At 37.7% G+C, this 12,944-nt stretch overlaps 1 protein-coding gene across 2 annotated transcripts; it reads right to left on the reverse strand.

The window, feature by feature from the left end:
* gorasp2 (golgi reassembly stacking protein 2) lies at nt 1-8,809 on the reverse strand. Of its 2 annotated transcripts, XR_009395265.1 has the most exons (11): nt 8,638-8,809; nt 6,891-6,971; nt 6,582-6,785; nt 5,918-6,004; nt 5,658-5,788; nt 4,559-4,691; nt 3,923-4,046; nt 2,808-2,915; nt 1,803-1,925; nt 618-1,050; nt 1-530 (listed from the first exon to the last, which is right to left on the reverse strand). XR_009395265.1 is itself a non-coding variant. In XM_059345323.1 (10 exons), the coding sequence occupies exons 1-10, from the start codon at nt 8,698-8,700 to the stop codon at nt 773-775; spliced, it is 1,332 nt and encodes a 443-aa protein (XP_059201306.1). In that variant the 5' UTR covers nt 8,701-8,809; the 3' UTR covers nt 1-772. The 2 variants fall into 2 exon arrangements, 1 of the variants encoding a protein (XP_059201306.1); XM_059345323.1 differs by having other exon boundaries at nt 1-1,050.
* Nucleotides 8,810-12,944: the final 4,135 nt, after the last annotated feature.

Genomic DNA, 12,944 nt, shown 5'->3' on the forward strand with positions numbered 1-12,944 from the left:
TGGTGCAAAATAATGCAGATTCATTCATTGGGTGGAGACGTACAGCAATTTCAACAAAAATTAATACATGTCAATCAAATTACTCTATTGGTCAGGGATTCTATTAACTAATAATAAAAGGCTACATGTTAGGGCTGGACAATAACACAAAAAAAATCTGTAACATGATGCATTCATATTTACCTTTAATGTTTACCTATGTCTTAATACAGCAGGATTTGATGTTTGTTTTGGCCCACTTCTGATATCAGGACTGGACTGTGAGCTCTACTTACAGTTAGATGATGTTGGTTATTTATGATGATATTAATTCAGTACGTTTGATTTATTGTCCAGCCCCATTAACATATACTGTCCATATAAAATAAGAAATACATGAGTGTGAAACAGAGAGGCTTGCCAGATCAGAAAAGGGGGGATTCCTAAGAGTTCTTTGCCTTGTTGTAACTGCAGAAGTGCGAAGCAAACCACAAACCGAAGAGTAGACCTCATCCTCCTCCTACAGGGGGTTGGACGAGCTCCGAGACAATCTGGTAATAAAGACATGTTGGTAAGACCGGTCTACAGCCGTCCTCCATTCATCCTTTATCGCTGCACACAAGCTTCCTCACCCATACCTGGAGCACGCCGACCTCTGTGTCTGAACTGGTGCAGCTGTCTGTCCCTCTTGGCCAAATAAATAGAAAAACACAGAGAAAGACAGACTGGGAAGAAAGAGAGAAACCGGGTGTGCGTTTTGGTTTGATGGCAAGCGGGATCTTCGTTTCCCTGGTTACGACGTTAGTGTTGTTTCCGTCTGGGCCGGTGATTCCGTGGCGTTCGTGGAGGCCGCTTCTGTGGGGACTGTGGGCTCGGCAGCAGCGGCGGGCTTGGTCGCAGGCGCCGCTGTGACCGTGACCGAGGCTGTCGGAGCGGCGGTGGAGGCGGGGAGGATGGGGATTACTCCCTGAGGGAGCAGAGGGGGCAGCTGGGAGGGCAGCATGGTGGGGAGAGGTGGTAAGGGGGCCAGACCTGGGATGTTGAGGGGCGGGAGAGAGGCCAGAGGGGGGACTGATGGAGACAGAAGGAAGAAGAACAAGAGAGGTGTTAATGCCAGTATTTAGATTTGGAATGAACATGTTACATCATAAAACCACACTACACATACTTTTTTACTTTTATATTTATGTATTTATATTTTAATTTAAAAAAATGTTTTAATTTATTTTTTAATTTAATTTTTAGTTTTTTATTGTCATATTTATATGTATTCTTTTTTAAATTTTATATTGATGTATTTATTTTTTAATTTTTATTTTAAATATATATATATTTTTTTTAATTTATTTATTTTTTAATTGTCATATTTATATTATATATTGTTATTGTAACCTAAGCATGACATTTGTGTTTAAAACATCCTTTTTTTTAAAATTGATCTTATGTAATATTCTAATTTTCTGAGTTGTGTTTTCATTATCATTCAAGCCAGAATCATCAAAATTACAAGAAATACAGGCTTAAAATATTTCACTTTATGTATAACGAATCTATATAATATAAGAGTTTCACTTTCTGAAAAAATTGACAAAAAATATTGAACTTTTTCACAATATTCCAATTTTTTAGATGTACCTGTATTAGGTATGAACTGTATACTGAGGTTGATGTAACATATTACCGAGTTTGTTCATCAGCGACTGATACAGCTACACAATAAAGTCAAATTCAAATTTCAGAAACTTCTGATACAGGCATTGAAAATCTTTTTACAATCAATGATTCCTTTTTGTTTGTTTGTTTGTTTGCAGTGCTTTATTTACCTGTAGATCCTACTGGTGGTAAGGTGCCGCCTGCTAGTGACATGGCACTGAGGTCTGGGAGAGGCAGGTTGAGGTTGGGTAAGTTAGGGAGCGGAGGTAATCCACCTGGGAGGGGCATCAGACCTACACACACACAACATGAGGGGGCTTTATTATTATTCATTCATTTGTAAAAGTGCACTTAGTAGAGGTGAATCCCAAATTCTATCCTGATACTTGAGTCACGACACAACATAATTGTGAATTTAAGCATTTTGCGATATGGTGAGTATTGTGTTTTTTAACGAAACATAAAATAAACTAACTTTGCAGCGTTTTTTTGACAACTTCCCGACATTATATCCTGACACACATGGTGCCTATAGGTTCCTTTGATCTTCTAGTTTCATACCAGTATACCATTATCTCCAGTAAATTCCTGAAATTGACCCAAAAATGGCGGCCATGAATCGATACAATATTGCCACGCAAAATATGGCGATACCATGCTGTATCAATTTCCGACCCCACCTCAAGCACTTAGAATACACTTGTGCTTCTTCACTGCAATGAAGCCAGTTTGGAAAAGGAAATAGGCAAAAAGAGAACTTTGTACTTAATCTCTCTTAAGGAGTGACTTGGATTGCCTTTTTTATGAACCAGCATGACACGAAGGGTGAAGAAGAGGTGGGAAATCAGACAGCTGACAGTTTATGGCAACATAACCAGAGAAAGGTTAATAGTTTAACAGGAACTCACACACTGGCTAGTCTTAGGGAGTTCAAGCTGCTTGATTTGAACTGTTTACTGATAGTTTCTGCTTTTCCTTAAGAAACCAAACTGTGTGTGCTGTGTACACAGACTAAGTCCTGATATTGGCTAATGCAGTTCAGGCAGAAGGGTGTGTACACACACATAAATCTGTAGAGATGGAGCTGTAATGGCTCACAGGCTTTCCCAAAAGCTCACTCGCTCAGCAGACTGGTGTCGTGTGTTTTGAATTAGTGCATGTGAGAAACCACCCACCTGGTAGCGTGGAGGCCGGGTTGAAGCCGGTGGTGGCAGGATTCAGTGGAGTGAGTGGGCTGAGGGCGGGGCTGGTGGAGGAGGGGAGCAGAGGGACTGTAGGCAAACCTGGAGGACGACACAAATAACACATTAGATTAAAATATATGAAGTAAATGATTGTGAATGATGTGTGGCATGTTTTCTTTTCTTTTCTCAAATAAAAAAAATCCCTGTCATATTATGAGCTTAATCTTCTGAACACACAAGTTACAAATGGGTTTAAAGGCAGGTTTTCTTTATAAAAAAACAAACAAAAAAAAACTGGAGAAATTGTGGGATTTATACATTTCCTAAAGTCATTGAATGAATCATGTGGGATGAATGCAACCATCAGGAAAAAAAATAACCAAATCTAAGCTTAAAATAATATTATTTTTGCCTCAAAACCATTTTTTCTATATGCATAATTTCAAATTTGGTCAAAAAATAAACTATTTACACAAACCAGATCATGCGGAAAATATTATATTCACTTCTTAGCGCAACTGGAAAGCCAAGAATGACTCAGCTTGTCATGTGACAAAAAATTAAGCAAAACTTTAACTAAACTGCAGGCTGATTTATGACATTAAAAGTACAGGTGCATCTCAGAAAATTAGAATATCATAGACAAGTTTATTTATGTCAGAAATTCAATTAAAAGAAATAACACATTATATAGATCCATTACACACAGAATGAAACATTTCATCTCTTAATGTATTTAATTTCTTCTAATTATAATGGTTATGGCTTACATTTAATGATGACCTAAAATTCAGTGTTTCAAAAAAATGTGAATATTACTAAAGACCAATTTTAAAAAGTATGTTAAATATAGAAATGTTGGCCTCTGAAAAGTTTGTCCATCTATATGACTCAATACTTGGTTGGGGCTGTTTGAATTGAACTACTGGAAATAGACTTTTCCATCATATTCTAATGTATTGAGATGCACCTGTATGTTATACTGCACAAATGTTGTTCCTGATTTCAGCCCTGATTGTGTCGTTTACATGGAGGTGTAGGACTTGCATATTAAAGTGAAAAGCGAGGCCACAGTGATTTAATTGTGACAGGAGTTAAAGTGATACCTGTCTGCAGCTCTCTGGGCATGGTGGGCGGAGCTGTGCTGATTGACAGGCCTGACAGTGAATCTTCGAGGCCGGTAGGGACAGCAGGTGCATTAGGAGGAGGGGTCACTGCTGAGAGCTGGACCTGAAGGAGTTAAAGAGAAAACAGCAAGTTGGTAGAGAAAGATGCAGCTGTCAAACAGATAAGGTCACATTCATCCAAACGTGCAATTAGCTGTAATGAGAAGCATTGCTCTCTGTCCCTCTGCCTGCCTCGCTGCATACATAATGAGGCAACTTGCATTTATGGAGTGTGAACACTCTGAGGCCACAAAACTTTACCATCTTAACAATGTCACACACACTGAATACTGATAAAGAATAAAGTTAGGGCTGATGTGCCCTTAAGGATACACAGTGAAAGATGAGGGAGAGCAGTGTGGAACATTACAGGACAAAACACAATGTAGCTACTGACACAAATGGTTATTTCTTCATACATATTTCAGAGCTTTTTTGTTCGGCATGTTTCCAATCTGAACTGAGGACTGAAGTAAAGCAGTTGTATCAGGTTCAACCTGAATATATACAGCGAGTGCCCTTTAACCTCAAAATGTGTGTGTGTGTGTGTGTGTGTGTGTGTGTGTGTGTGTTGACCTCAGTGAATCCATCCTTCAGCGGACTGATGGGCTCACTGGGAGAGTTTCCAGGGAAGCTGATCTTCTTCCCCTCCTCAAAAGGCCTGGTGGGAATCCTGTGGAGGTACCCGTAGCCAATCCCACATCCAAGACTGCAAAAAGGACAGGAAAAAGGTTAGAATCCAACTGACAGACCTAAAGATTTTCATCCAAACATTTGGGATTAGCCTGATTTCAAACCATGGATTAACTGGCCATACATGTGAAGTTTTTAAGTGATTCAAGTAGATCTGGTGGTGTACATATTGATGGCATTTTTCCCCTGGCTGTGTTGTGTGGGATTAAAATGGAGATGCCATATTTCTGCGCCAAATGCAGAAAAACAACAACATTCATAAAGGATAGTGATAAAAGGGCCGTAAAGAGCATAGACTAAATTGACACAGCTGCACAGTTTATCATAGGTAGACTTACCAAAACACTTAAAACTGCAATGACCTTTATGACCACTTGGGGGCAGCAGAAACAAGTTGTGAACCCAATATTGACAGTACAACACCATTAACTTGTAAAAAACTGCCCTGTAGCTCTACTACAGGTCATAGACTTCACAGACAATATTTTAGTTGATGTGGCAAACTTGTAAGCAATATATATTTTTATTACACATCCAGCTGTTGTAGAGAAACAAAAGCATTAATTTCTTTTAGCTCCGTTCTTGGACTCAACCAACTCCTGAGATAATATCCTTCTCTTTAAGTGTACAGTGGATCATTAGAGCTTTTTCACTGAAAAAAGCATAATGCTGGGGCCAAAAACAGTTATGTTGCGTGTCTGACAGCTAAGCATTAAACTGAACCCCGCCTTCGATTGTGTAAAACCAAGTGGAACTGCAGATTTGGATGATAATCTCCCCTTACACATTCTATAATTGTCTGCACACTGTGATTTGATTTTATCGTCATGAAAATAATGATTATAGCCGCTTTAGATCATCAGAGAAAACATTAAGGTAACAGCTTCTAGCAATTGCTGCCAGAGTTTCCATGCCAGTGCCCACTAGATGGATTCATCAGTCACTAATGATTACTCAAAACAAAACAAAAAGTCGGCGTTACCTGCCCTCTCCTCCCCAGGCACTGTTAGGTGTGATGATCACTTCTCTGCAGTTATCAGTGTCTGTGTTGTACACATAGAGCTTCAGGCCTTTCCCCTCGTGGCTCTCTATCAGAGAGAAAAGGTCCTCTGACTGCAGATAAAGTCACAGAGAGGAGGAGGTGGATAAACTTAGGAGACTCACAATCAATATCATTATCATTATCAGGTGAAGAATGTGCAGGAGTGACAGGTGCAAGGACCTAAAGTGCTGATAAACTACCTCATTCATAACAGTGTCTGCTCCAATGATGTAGTCAGTGTGCGGCCGCAAGCCTGCAAGAGCTGCTGGAGAATTCGGCTCCACTTCCTGTTAAAGAGACAGGGCGAGAATAAGTAAACAAACCATATAAAAATAAAAATATCCCTTTCATACAAGCTTAGCCTTCTGAACCCACAGCTTACAAATGGGTTTGAAAGGCAGGTTTTCTTTATTAAAAAAACCAAATAGACAAAAAAACCCCAGAAGAAATTCATACATTTCCTACAGTCCTTGAATGAACCATGTGTGATGAATGCAACCATCAGGCAAAAATAACCAAGTACAACTTTAAATAAGTGATATTTTTGCATCAAAACCACTTTTTTCTATACGTCACATTTCACATTTGGTCAAAAATAAAAATCCAGATAATGCGGAAAATATTAAATTCTGCACTTCTTTCGCAACTGGAAAGCCAAGAATGACTCAGCTTGTCATGTTACAAAAGTTCAGCAAAACTTCAACTAAATTGCAGGCTGATTTATGACATTAAAGTTATGTTATACTGCACAAAAAAATATTTTTGTTTGTTTTTTTCTGTTAAAGAGACTGGGGGAGAATAAGTAAACAAACCATTGTACCACTTAAAACAATACAACAGAGAGGAAAAATCGGGGTGACTTACCAGCACATGCCAAACATTCTCATTGGCTCCCTCAAAGCTGCAGAAACGAATAGAGACGCCGAGCAAGCCCTGGCCGCCCCACAGGTTGCTGGGGGTGACCGTAGACTCCCGCAGCTCCAGGGTCTTTGAGGAGTAAACCAGCATCTTAACTGGTTTTTCCACACTGGCTTTCAGCAAGTCTTTCAAGGTGTCGTTGTCTTTGTTCTGTGGAAAAGGAGAGGAAGAAGAGTGGAGGGGCAACCATGAAACATGCAGTCCCCTTATGACTTGCATTTGATCCTGCTAGATACGGCTGCAGGCTTTCCTTACCAGTCTGGTGTTGTTGATGGAGACAATGAAGTCAAAGAAAGGCTCCAGTCCGGCACGGTGTCCAGGAGAGTTCTCCTGAACCTGAACAAACATGAGAGGAAAGCTGAGTTGCTGCTATACTGAACTTCACACATACAACTTAAACGGGTTGGACCTAAGAGGACAAATACACAAGTGGCTTCCCAGTAACCAACTTTTGGGAAACAAACATGTAAGGTTGTGGTTTGGTTCGGATTATGAATGATCAGGTGCATCTCAATACATTAGAATATGATGGAAAAGTCCATTTCCAGCAGTTCAAGTCAAACAGCCCAAACCAAGTATTGAGTCATAAAGATGGACATACTTTTCAGAGGCCAACATTTCCATATTAATCATACTTAACATACATCATCATACATAAAATTGGTCTTCTGTAATATTAAATTTTTTGAGACACTGAATTTTAGGTCTTTATTAAATGTAAGCCATAACCATTATAATTAGAAGAAAATCAATGAAATGTTTCATTCTGAGTGAAAGGGATCTATATATTATGAGTTATTTCCACTTTTTTAATTGAATTACTGACATAAACAAACGTTTCTACGACATTCTAATTTATTGAGATGCACCTGTAGATTGTTGCAAATGTGTTGTTTTTTTAAACTGTTTGTGTTGTTTTAACCTTTTGGAGTCCACAAAAGCACTGACACATTACTTCTTCATTATGTCATGGCATAATAACGAGGAAACTTCAAGCCCTGACATCGAGTTTCCTCTAAAGTTCTGGCTTCAAACTCTGCCAGTTTTTGTTTGATGATGATGATAGGACAAGTAAAGCAGATGATAAGGTCAAATATATGTAGTATGAAATATAGAACTAGATCCTCATTATATATATATATATATATATATATATATATATATATATATATATATATATATATATATATATATATATATTCACATCTGCAACATTTAAAATTCTTACTGAACATGATTATGTTTAGTAAGTAAAAAAGTAAAACTAAATTTTAAACTCCAGTTTTATGTTTTGTTTTGTTTTTCTGTATCTTGGGTTCAAAATGTTGATCCAGTAAGTCAAAGTGAAAAAATATTCATCAGATCAAATAGGTGAGGTGCTGAAAATAGTGATACAAACATGCACTAGCACAGTAACACTTTTTAAGTGACAGAATGAAAAGTATTCAAAAACTGACAAAATAGCACAAGACTCCAAAGGGTTAATGTTTTCTCTGTGAAGTACTCTGGGCTACATGTTTGTATGAAAGGGTCTGTATAAATAAAGTTGTCGTTACTGATGGTTTGGAAATCCGGGGATAGGACGGCTGACATCACCTGTCCGGAGTTATTTTAATACGAGAGCCGTTTTAGTCCAGATTTTGCAAAACAAGCAAGAAGAAGCCCTGTGCTCAGCGGCATGTCCGATAACGGAAGCAATACCAAAACCAGCTTGGCAGCTGTCATTCAGGGCAGCTACGTAGCTCCGGTTAGCTTTGGTTAGCGTATTTAACCAAATAATTAACAAGTAGAGGTAAACAGAAAACACAACGTCACACGACATGTGCCTCTGACACAACCTAACCGCCACAACATGTTTCTGACGCTGTGTTGGTGTTTTCCAGACGGAGGCCGCGGCTCTCATCCCCGGCCTCTCGTCAACACACAGCGCCGGGAATCCTCCGCCTCTGACCCGATGCTAAGCTAACAGCTAACAGTGAGCTGTACAGGCTGAAAAACTCACCCGGAGGACGTGGTAGCCTTCGGAGCCTCCTCCCGGTATCTCCACACTCTGCGCACCTCCCATGCTTTCGCTCTTTTAAGGCTGTTTAGGTTTTAATGGCAGCTTGTTGGCCAGCAGAGGTGAGACACCTGAACACTTCCACACACCGGTACACGTCGCCAAACGCTAGCTGAGCGATGCGCATGCGCTGTTACGTGGCAGGAAATAACGCCTTTTCGAAATGTGAAAATCAGTTTTCAAATTAATTATTTTTAATCCAAAGAACTCATTAATATCAAATCGTATTTCAAAACACTTTATTTGACTAACAATTTTAGCCAGGTTTTTGATATATTTATGAAATAATATTGACAGAATGATTACGATTACTGTCTATTTACCTTTAACACTACTACTGCTACTACTACTACTACTAGTAATAATAATAATAATAATAATAATAATAGTACTAGTAATACTACTACTAATAATAATAATAGTATTATTTACAATACAATTAGTACCCTACTAGTAATATTATTATTATTATTATTATTATTATTATTATTATTATTATTATTAATAATAATAATAATAATAATAATAGTACTACTAGTAATAATAATAATAATAATAATAGTACTAGAAATAATAATAATAATATTAATGATAATAATACTATTAATAATAATAGTTCTAGTAATAATAATAATAATAATAATAATAACAACAACTAAACAACAAAAATAAAAATAACTAAATAAATAACTAAAATCTTGTACAGCGCCTCATAAGAAACCCAAAGACGCCTTACATTATTGTTATAAATTAGCAAAAAAAAATCAGCAAAAAAAAGCAAGGACTGAAAAAGACTTTAACCACTATAATATCCACTATAACCACTATAATATATATATATATATATATATATATATATATACACACACACACACACACACACACACACACACACACACACTTCTGTGTAATATAAATATTCTATTTTTATAGTTTTATAGTTTTATATTCATGCTTTATTTATCTTACATTCCAGGGTACAATCATTGTGAACCAATTGCATCAGAATTTTGTTCAATGTGCGTACTTGTATGTATAACTGAATGACACTAAAGTCCGTTTAAGTCTCTAAGTCTAAGTCTATAATTAATAAAATTGAGACCACAAATCAAAACTATAAACTGATATTTTGCCACATTAGAACAACATACAACTCAGCAAACTGTCAGTAACTTGTTCTCACTTTATTTATTGAGTCAGTTTGAGTCTGTACATTCATTATTTAATGCAATAGTGTGCCAGAGCTTTGTTAAAGTTTTTCTATATTCTGTTTGAAGAAACCTACCTCATTTAATACTGACTCATTTAACACAGACTCTAATTAAGATCTCTAACAAACTCTTTCATTAAGTGCATTGTATTCATTTTTCATGCTCTGGTGGTTCACTAGCACCACTATGTCTTTGTTAATTAACACTGTAAAAAAACACCTGTAATATTTTGGGCATTAAATAAACTGACAACCACAAAACTTGTAGTCTTCCTTTTTTCAAAATAGCATAATATGGGACATTTAAACCCCCTCAGTTGTAAAAGCAGTAGGACAATAAGTCAATTTAAAGTATGGTGATATCAGGTAAATTGGGCAACTTTTTGGTAAATTGCTTGGGACAATAACACAATACCATATATGCCTTTTCCATGTGTTTTTATGATTAATGATGACTGTTTCTGATAATTTTGTGTTGAAATTATGAAATTAAATATAATTATTTAGGCCCTACAGTTCTTAAAACATCAGCTGTGCCAACTTTTTTTGCATGAGCAATTTCAGGTAAAATGGGTGAGTCGAACTGCAAAGGGAAACAGTAATTTATCATCAATTTTAATTTTAAAACACAATTGCTTATACAGCCACATATCATTTAAACTGCATTAAACAAACTTATAGTGCCATTAAAACAACAAGAACAGCATAGATCAGTGAACTGATGGTGTGTGTGTCGCTTCCTTCTCATTTGCCATACTCACTGTAAATAAAATATCTACCACCAATATAACTGGTGGCGGGTCATGTTGAGTGTGTGTGTGTGTGTGTGTGTGTGTGTGTGTTTGTGTGCACATGCGTGTGTGCGACCTGTGTGTGTGAGTCAACCTTAAAAGTAACTAAAGCTGTCAGCTAAATGTAGAGGAGTAAAAAGTACAACATTTACCTAAAAATGTAGTAGAGTAGAAGTAAGAAGTTACATAAAATAGAAATACTAGACCATCCTTGTTTTCTTCAATTCATTGTTCATTTTAATGCCTGGTACAACTAAAGGTACATTTGTTCGGACAAATGTAATGATAACAACAAAATAGCTCATTAGAGTTTAATTTAAGTGCTGCTATCTAGACATTTTCATGGTTTTCTTGATGAAGATTTTGGTTTTATTCAAGAAAACCATGACACAGGCTTGGGTCCTGGTTTTGCAGGGGGAAAAAAGAAAGACGGAGCTGTATGACTGGATCTTTTCTTCTCTGGCCCAGTTGTACAGAGTTTTCTGTTTCCTGTCAGCTGACTTCAGGTCAGAGGTCAGGCAGTCTGGGTCGGCTTTGACTCCCAGTGTTGGCAGACAGCAGAACTCCTCTCCTCCTCTTTATTCAGAGTAAACCTGGGCCTTGTGACCTCCTCCTCCTCCACCAGCATCACCTTTTCCCACTGCAGCCTCTCTTTCTTCAGCTGCTCGTGTTTTATTTTTTGCAGGACTTCCTGTCTCCTCCTTTCCTCCTCTACTTTTTCTTCATCTCTTCTCTGACTTTCTGCCATTTTCTCTCTCCCTCCCCTCTGTCCCTCTTGCACCTTTCCATGTTTTCCAAAGCCACTCTCTGTCTGCGCTCCATCTCCATTAACATTTGTCTTCTGACCTCCTTCCTTCTTTTTTTATTTTGATGATTTTGATGCTGCTTCTTGTCTCATGCAAGATAAAACATGTTGGAAGTGATTTTATTATGAACATTTCACTTCTATCTACCACTCTATTTGTGAGAAACTTTGTCTCTTTTACAAGAACTATGTTTCCCAGTCCCAGAGACACTGACCTATATGCACATGGGGCTTCCTTCTATATGGTTTTTATGCCTTTAAAGCATGATTGTGCAGGCAGCGAGTCACCACCAGAGGGCAGTGGCAGCACATCACATCCCCATTACTGATCTCACTGTAGATCTTGAGCTTCACTCTACATCCTCCCCTCTTTTTCACATTCTTGTGCCCTTGTAAAGGTTAAAAAAAAGTGTAACCAATGCTTTTGTCTTGCTGTGATATTGTTTTTGAGGCAAAAATCACATCATACTCACAGGTGGAAAAAGGCAACAATATAATGAAAAATAGGGGAAAAGACAAGTAAGGGAGAAACAAATACAAAGGAATAAAGGAGTAAATGAGAAGGGGGGAAAAGAAGAAAGAGACGGTGAGGAAAGGAAAGAATAAAGGAGAGAAGGAACTGACAGTAGAGGAGGGTTCCACGCTGGAGAACAGCCAATCCGGCTCTCAGCTGGGGGCCAAACAAAGCCTTCTTTGAGGACGATTAGGCAGAGAGGCAATAATGTGCGTGTGTGTCTGTGTGTGTGTGTGTGTGTGTGTATGTGCATATTTGTGTGTGTGTGTGTGTGTGTGAGTGTGTGTGTTTTTTTGTAGTTTCTAGCAGTTAAGAGGCAGATTGGGATATTTTAGTATTGACAAAAATTAAACATCTGCAATTTTTGAAGATAGCAGTTTGTAGAAGCGGATAGAAATGCGTGTGTGTGGCTCCTATCAGTTTAGAGGCAGTGGGATATTTTAGTAACGCAAAAAATTAAACATCTGCAATTTTTGAAGACAGCAGTTTGTAGAAGCGGATAGAAAAATGATTGTGTAATAGACAAAGACATTTGTGTGTGTGTGTGTGTGTGTGTGTGTGTGTGTGCATGCGTGTGGCTACTAGAAGTTTGAGGATATTTTAGTATCACAATTACAGATGTTTAATTTTTGAAGACAGCAGTTTGTAGAACCAGAGAGAAAAATGATTGTGTGTCAAAGATATAGATTTGAGTGTGTGTGTGTGTGTGTGTGTGTGTGTGTGTGGCTACTAGCAGTTTAGAGGCAGTGGGATATTTTAGTGTCAACAACAATTAAACATCTGCAATTTTTGAAGACAGCAGTTAGTAGAACCAGAGAGAAAAATGATTGTGTGATCCAGATATAGATTTGTGTTTGTGTGTGTGTTTTTCAATAAGTCAGACACACCTTTCCCTTTAATAGACTTTATTAAATATCTTTTTGGAGATGG

The sequence above is a fragment of the Centropristis striata genome, chromosome 11 (genome assembly GCF_030273125.1).
Source record: "Centropristis striata isolate RG_2023a ecotype Rhode Island chromosome 11, C.striata_1.0, whole genome shotgun sequence".
NCBI lineage: Eukaryota > Metazoa > Chordata > Actinopteri > Perciformes > Serranidae > Centropristis > Centropristis striata.